The sequence below is a fragment of the Myotis brandtii genome, unplaced genomic scaffold, assembly GCF_000412655.1.
Source record: "Myotis brandtii unplaced genomic scaffold, ASM41265v1 scaffold240, whole genome shotgun sequence".
NCBI classification, from domain to species: Eukaryota; Metazoa; Chordata; class Mammalia; order Chiroptera; family Vespertilionidae; genus Myotis; species Myotis brandtii.
In genome coordinates this window covers 1,547,957-1,556,190 of record NW_005359064.1, presented here as the reverse complement: position 1 = coordinate 1,556,190, position 8,234 = coordinate 1,547,957, and the positions used below count along the sequence as shown (strand labels likewise).

Sequence of the window (8,234 nt, the reverse complement as noted above, 5' to 3'; positions counted from 1 at the left end):
TGACTGAGGGTGGCATCACAACCTCCTTATCCGCCCTGCTCTGTGCATGACGGGGCGGCGCCCCAACTCCCCAATCGGCCCTGCTCTGAGCCTGACCAGGGGCTGCACTTAGGGATTGGGCCTGCCCTCTGCCACCCGGGAGCAGGCCTAAGCCAGCAGGTCGTTATCTGCCAAGGGGTCCCAGACTGCGAGAGGGCACAGGCCGGGCTGGGGGACCCTTCCCCGCCCCCCGAGTGCACAAATTTTTGTGCACCGGGCCTCTAGTGTAAGTATAATACTAAACCTGACTATGATAGGATTTAACAGTTCAAAGGCAGATAAAAGGAAAAATAAAATACAGATAAGCTGATTAAGGCAATGAGTGAAATATGACAGGAGATCGCATGACTTAGAAGCAAACGAAATTACTCTTGGTTGAATTTATATTTTGAAAATGAGTATTATTGATTTTTCTATCATACTTACATCTCTATGCCCACTACTAGCAGAATCATGGAGTGGAGTGTCATCATCTAATCCTTGTGTGTTAACATCTGCTCCAGCTGCTATAAGTATCTTCGCAACATCGTAATATCCAACATTGCAGGCTTCATGCAGTGGTGTCCAACCTAAGGTTAGAATACTAACTTAAGCATATAGTTCACTAAAATGCAGGAATAAATGTTATATATAGAGGGATCATTAAATATTAACAAGTCTAAAAAAAGATAGGGAACATGACACTGTACAATTTTTATTGTAAATAACATCCACTTTAACCACTACATCTAGCTATTTGACAGATCGGCCTTGTAATAAAAATAATTATATATATATTTCCATATACACAAGCATGTGTGATCTACTGATTTTAAATGCACATACTACAGAAAGAAAAAGGAGTGACGAACAAGAAATAAATACCTGGGAACACCACTAATCTTACAGAAGGTTCATTCATGATAATATTATTTCCATTAAAGCTAAATTATTTGGCAAAATATTAAACATTTAAGCTTATCCAATAAATATAAACTTGCTAAAATTTATAATCAACTGACTATAGAAAAAAATAGAAAAAAAATAGAAAAAGAGACAAAATATTAATAACCTTGTAAGGGTCTTTCATTCAGCAAACAAAAACCCCTTTAAGAGCTTTCATCTGTTAAGTCAATACAATCTTTTTCTGAATTTAATATTTATTTAAACTGGAATAAGTTTATCATTTTAATTACTTTTATATTAAAATAAAGTTGTATGTTCATGAAAGAAAAATTAGAAAACATAAGAATGACAAAGCACAATCCTAGCTGGTTTGGTTCAGTGGATAGAGCGTCAGCCTACAGACTAAAGGGTCTCGGGTTTGATTCCTGGTCAAGGTCACATGCCTCCGTTGCAGGCTCCTTCTGGCCCAGGCCTGGTTGGGGCTCATGCAGGAGGCAACCAATCGATGTGTTTCTCTCACATCGATGTTTCTGTCTTTCCCTCTCTCTTCACTCTCTCTAAAAATCAATGGAAAAATATCCTAGGGTGAGGATTTAAAAGAAACAAAAATCTACAAAGCACAAAATAAGCATTACCCATAATTCCAACACCTAGATATAATAATTTAAATAATTTAACATAAATCCTACTAGATTCTCTCCCTCTCATATCTATAATTTTAAAACAAAACTTGGAAGATTGTTTAACCTGCTTCTTTTACTTACTACAATGAAAATAATCCCCCATGTCACTTTTCTACAATATAGTATCACATTGATTGAATATGCCATAATTTGTTTAAACAAGTACCTATTGCTGGACATTTAAATTATTTCTAATTTTTAAAAATTTGAAACAATGCTGCAACAAATAACCATACATCTGAATCTTTACTTTATGCACATTCATAATTACACATTCAAGATAAATACTAGGAAGTGAATTGTTAGACCAAAAAGAAAAGTACAAATTTTTGGTTTCCGATAGATATTATCAAGTTTAAGTTCATTATTTAAAGTTGATATTGTATATCACCCTTTCCCTAATTCACACCCAATAGAGAAATAAATTCCAGGTGTATTTTAGTAGGGCTATGTATAAAAACAAAACAAAAATAAAATTTGGAAAAAAAGAAAATATAAGGGTATGGTTTTATGATTTAGGGGTAGAAAAGGCCCCCTTAAATAAAATACCAAAGAACCTAAAAATGAAAACAATAACTTATATAATTACATTAAAAACTTTAGTACAATAACACTGTAATGAAAATTCAAACATGGCCACAGAAAGTAAAAACCTTTACATATTCAATAATTAAAATCTACACTAAAATGAAGGGCTCTTACATATTAATACTACCAAACATAAGAAAAATGGGCAAAGAACTGAATCTCACAATCACAGAATGTAAGAAATATTCACTGTCATTACTGATTAAGAAAGTCCAAATTAAAGACATTTTTTTCAATTGCCAGAGTGCTAAAATTAAATCTATAACATCCACTTTTAGTGAAGATGTGAAGAAAAGAGCTCTTTCTATAGTACTCTTGATGGTAGGGTAAACTGATAAAAGATTTTTCTGGAGGGTCATGTGCCTGTATTTCAAATATTTTAAAATATGCATTCCCTTTGATTCAGCAGTTTTCCTTCTAACTGGAATACTGACAATCCTTCCACCATAACTATACACAAAGGTATTTCTACAAGTATTCACTAAAGTATTGTCCATAGAATCTATACTATACAATACCATACAGTTGTTGAAATGAATGAAGTAGAACTATCTGTATGTACTGACAGAAATATCTGTAACGCATTAAGTAAAAAAAGGCAGGTTGTAGAACTGAAGGCTGATAGATATATTTGAGTAACTAAAATAAAACACCACTGCCCTGATCAGTGTGGCTCAGTTGGTTGGAGCATCAACCCAAACAACGAAAGGTCTTGGGTTTGATTCCCAGTCAAGGCACAAACCCAGGTTGCAAGTTTGATCCCTGGTCAGGTTTCTCTCTCTCTCTCTCTCTCTCTCTCTCTCTCTCTCTCTCTCTCTCTCAAGAAAAACCTAACCTTTGAGGATTAAAAAATAAAAAATAAAACACCACCACACCTCTTTATAGTCCTTTATGTTCAAGTTAATATCTTGAAAGACTTATAAATTAACTACTATGAAAACATTATATAACTCTAATTCACCTAGAATAAAACCTAAATAAGATTTTAAAATGTTATAATCTGTCAACTAAAAAAAATTTAACATTTAAAAATCTGAGTAATTATTGACATGGAATTGTAGTAAAGATCAGAGTTTTATGTACACAAACCAAAAACAGTTCTGTAAAAAAGTAAGGTTTTAGAATTCTTTTTTTTTTAACAAGAATAAAAAAATGTAGATTAAATTGTATTCAAAACCTGTTTAGATAAATTTTAAATTTTAGTTCCTGATAATTAGTATTTAATTACAAGTCTTACCTGCAAAATCTTTCACATTCACATTTGCTCCTAAACTTATTAATTCTTTGACTTGTTTCACATCTCCTCGAATAGCTGCCATGTGTAAAGGCGTTTCACCACGTTCATTTCGTTTATTAACTTTATCTTTTTGTCGAGATGAGGAACTGGGAGTTTTCTTTTGGGCTGGTGTTGTTTGTGATGGATGATTTGGTGTGGAATCTATAAGAAAGGAGAAAGTTAAAAGTTCTAGGCTAAATATTTTGTATATTCATTTAAAGGCTTTTATAGATAATGTGCTAATTTCTGGAACAGGAAGAATATCTTCCCACCTTCACAATCCAAAACTTGACTTGGATTTTACCCAAATACTTGGAGTAGATTTTCCTTTAGGGTTATCAAATATTGCATGAACCAATTTAGAAAAAATATTTTATTCAATCTATTCATAAAATTGGTCTAAAATGAATAATAAAGTATCAGGTATGCATACTAAAAGTGTTTGTTCAATGAATAATTTGATAAAACTGCTATTATTCTAAGACCTAGATGAAATGACATTAAGACTAGAGAGACACCTCTGACTCAGACAAAGCATTGGAGTTGTACTTGGATATTAAGTGCAAACTAAGGTTGTGATGATTTTAGTATGAAAATGAAATTTAACAACTATAAGAAATAAGGAGAGGCTGGGGAAAGGCCTTTAAAGAGAAAAAAAAAAGTGCTTTGCTATGATTCCCATCTTTTGATTTGTTTCAGTTTCTCTATCAAAAACAAGAATGGTAAACTAGATGATGTCCAATGTCCTCTCCTCCACATTTCATAACTATTGGGGAAAAAACAAAAACCAGTTTCTTAATCAGTTAAGGATTCAAGACGTATGTATAACATTACTAATTAATTATAAAATTTACAACTATTTAAAAGAAACAACTGCTCTAAGAGAAAAGTCCATGGAAAATAATTTTCTAGTGTAGTTAGAGCACTAACGTAACATCATCCTTTCCTCAATAAGAAAAAAAGGTTAAAGTTTACCTTTTGACTTTTAAAGTATATTTTGTCATTATAAGCTTCCTATCTGTATCTATAACATACTCTCCATAAGAGCAAGGACTTTGTCTATCTTATTTATCACTACATCTTGATGTCTTAGACTCCTTGGTACATGGTACTCATGCAATATTTGTTGAATGAATAAATGTATTTTATAATTTTTATAGTCATGTTATTTATTAAGAAAACTAATTGCTGAACTTCTTAAAAACAAAAGAACATACTTTTTAATTCATACAACTTGCAAGGAATTTATATAAAATATTGTTAGCCATACCAAAACAGTAATCACACATACAAGTAGTACTATCCATAATGGCAAGCAGGTTAAACATAACAAAAACATGAAAAATTAATTATGAAACAGATAAAACAATGAACAATATATCAATATGCTGTTGGCAAACAGTTTGATATTCCTAAAGCTTTGCACTCTAATTCTATATTCTATAAATATAAAAGCCTAAGCAACTGTTATAACCGAACGACCAGTTGACTAGTCGCTATGATGCACACTGACCACCAGGGGGCAGACGCTCGACACAGGAGCTCCCACAGCCAGCCACCTGCGCTCCCACAGCCAGCCACCCGTGGCACCTCCCCCCGGCTGGCCAACCTCCCACGGTTTTTCGATCGGGGGGCTGGCTGGCCAACCTTCCAGGGTCCCTCCCCCTGGATGGCTGGCCCCCCGATAGGCCTTGATCGCTGGCCAGGCCAAGGGACCCCACCCATGCACAAATTCATGCACCGGGCCTCTAGTATATTAATAAGTTGACTGAGATATTTCCTTGAATAAAAAGAACCTATTGCAGAACAGTATTAAAAAATGATCTTATTTATAGTTAAAAACAATCTATAACAAAAGATGTAATATATTTACATGCTTATGGCTAGTACATTTCTAGAAGAAACTGATAATAGTCATTGTCTGTCAAGATAGGAGGCTATTAAGATAAGGAAGGACTTTAACTTAATGCCTTATTGTATTAACTCTTTAATTTATTCTAAGGATAGAAGTTCATGCTATAAAAAATCAGTTTTAAAAATTAAAAGTCTTTCCATCTAACTATTATATCTGATTCAAAGTCAGTACTTTACAGAAACATTTTAAGTTTTAACACTGTAAAAAATCCTTAACTTGGCTACATTCTTTACCAAGGTAGGGGTGGAAAGGTGGGACAATAACCAAAACCTGTTCTACTTAAAATGGCAGAAAGCCCTAACATTTTTATTAGTGAAAGATATTAGGTACACACATGCTTTGATACACAAACTCTAGAAATTTTAGCATGCTGTCTCAGTTTTTAAAAAAAGAGCCAACACAGGAAAAGTTCACTGGAAAAATTGTGTCTTTTTCAATGCACTTCAACAGGGTCTGTTATGTTACCCAAAGTCTTATGCAAAGATGCCTTGAATTTAGAGCTAAAATAACTTTTTTTCAATAGACAAAAGAGATTTACTTTCTTGTATCACTCAATGAGAATTATACAACTCAAAACTTTTCTTTTATGTTGTTAGCTGCCAGAATGCACAGCAAAATTCAATGCTCAAAGTAATAACTATATCAGTCCAGCTATCTGAGTTCCTTTTAATAAATCAACAGGTTGATTTGTTTGTTCCATTTTGTTTTGGTCCTGCTGGTAAGCCATTTTCAATTATTTCTGGGGGACACAGTACATGAAAAAACACACACACACTTCCTTAACTGGAAGTGTGAAATGAAATATGAGATAAATTTATACAACATACTGCAGATATTTTTCTTTTATAATTACCTAGATCTTAAACAATAACATAACAGTAAAACATGAATTAAACTCTTACTTCTAAAAGTAATAATATGATAAGATCATCAGTTTATCACCAGGATGCTAGTGAACTGAAAAGTAAACTATAAACCTAGAAGCAGCTTTATAGAAACAGGAGTAAAGAAATTCTTCAGTGAGATAAAAGCACCCAGTTCAGCAACAGATTTCTCAAGTTGACTGACCAATTTCTAAATTGCTCATTTTAATTGACAAGTATTTACTGAATGTCCACTAATGCAATGATCCCTGCTCTTGCGTAGTTTCTCATCTAGTGGAGGATACAGACAATAAACAATTGTCACACAAATAAATGTAGTTACAAACTTATGTTACAAGAAATTCTGACTAAATCTAGGAATAAAAATTTAAAGTAGTTAAAAATAACTGTTAAGACAAGGCTGGATTTGGAGGAAAACTAAGAGTAAGCATGAACTCAGTGATGGTAAATTTCACCTGGACTGTTGTCTCTTGCTGTCATCTGCATAAGAAGTGCCATCTGCTTTCGCTCTGAGAGTGGATAACCAAAAAGAATGCTAACTGGTGTGGACTTCTTATTTCCAGCTTCCTTTTTTGTTTTCTTCTTTTCTGGACCTTCTTTCTCTGGAATTATTAATAAGTATATAAGAATTTGAAACAAATGTAAGCACTCAAAAGCAAAACTCGGGGGGGGGGGGACGGGGGACATCTGTAATACTTTCAACAATAAAGATTAAAAAAGCAAAACATAAAATGACTTTTTAAAAATAGATGTTATACATGTATATGGGAACGTGTGTATGAACCAACAATAGGCAGACGAAAGAGTACCATACTTTTATTATATTATACAATCAATTTTCTTACTGAATGCTTTAAAAAATGTTATTAATTCTATTGTTTTCAGAGAACTAATAACATTTGGAAATTTACTCCAAGTAAAATTTGTATTTAATGATTTGTTCTATTAAAATTTAACTTCAACATTTCAAACATTCCTTAGTGTTACATCTTTGAAACTTCTCTTTCACTCACTATAATTTTACACTTTTTAATTATTGGGAAGTCTACATAGCAATGCTCCTTCAAATTACTTCCTGAATTTCACTAATAATTTATACAATCTTCTAAAAAGATAAGTATATGAGACAAGTCTCATCACACAGACCTATTATTGATTTAAAAAACAATGAATCACTTTATTCCAGTCATAGGAAAGTTGAACAAGAAATATTAAAGTTAAAAATGAACAAATTAAAGATTCTGTGTATATGTGTGTGTGTGTGAGGGGGGGGTTAAGAGAGATCCGGCAAAAATTCAAAAATGTCTAAAGATTTTTCAAAGCGATTTGATTTGTCTTAAGTTAGTGCTAAACTTAGCTATTTGGGAAATTCTTTGGCAATACAGACAGTATTCCCCAATAATTAAGATGTGAGAAAAATAAGATGGAACTGGATTCTACAGGTCAAAGAGATACAGATGTCTGTTTTTTTTTTTTGTTTTTTTTTTGGATTTCTCTGGGAGTCAATTCAGGAGGTCCTAAAAGAGCTAATGCAGCCCAGCCAGTGTGGCTCAGTGGTTGAGCATCGACCTATGAACCAGGAGGTCACAGTTTGATTCCAGGTCAAGGCACATGCCTGGATTGTGGGCTCAATCCCCAGTGTGGGGCATACAAAAAAGGCACCCAATCAATAATCCTCTCTTATCATTGATGTTTCTGTCTCTCTCTCCCTCTCCCTTCCTCTCTGAAATCAATAAAAATATTTTTAAAAAAATATAAAATAAAGATTGAAAAACAAATGACAAATTATAATGGGCTGATGGCTGCCAGTACAGCGGTGGTGGTGGGAGCCTCTCCTGCCTCCTCAGCAGCGCTAAGGATGTCTGACTGCAGCTTAGGTCTGCTCCCTGCTGGCAAGTGGACATCCCCCAAGGGCTGCCGGGCTGCCAGAGGGATGTCTGATTGCCATCTTAGGCCCAATCCCC

At 33.8% G+C, this 8,234-nt stretch overlaps 1 protein-coding gene across 5 annotated transcripts in view; it reads right to left on the bottom strand.

Moving 5' to 3' along the window:
• The window catches only part of ANKRD12 (ankyrin repeat domain 12), a 105,649-nt gene that overhangs the window by 50,409 nt on the left and 47,006 nt on the right, over positions 1 to 8,234 (bottom strand). For all 5 annotated transcript variants that reach the window (XM_005866892.2, XM_014540256.1, XM_005866893.2 and 2 more), the window contains 3 exons: positions 6,726 to 6,872; positions 3,433 to 3,633; positions 466 to 608 (listed from right to left, as the gene is read on the bottom strand). In XM_005866892.2, the coding sequence (XP_005866954.1) occupies positions 466 to 608; positions 3,433 to 3,633; positions 6,726 to 6,872 (491 nt within the window). The remainder of the gene's footprint in view (positions 1 to 465; positions 609 to 3,432; positions 3,634 to 6,725; positions 6,873 to 8,234) is intronic.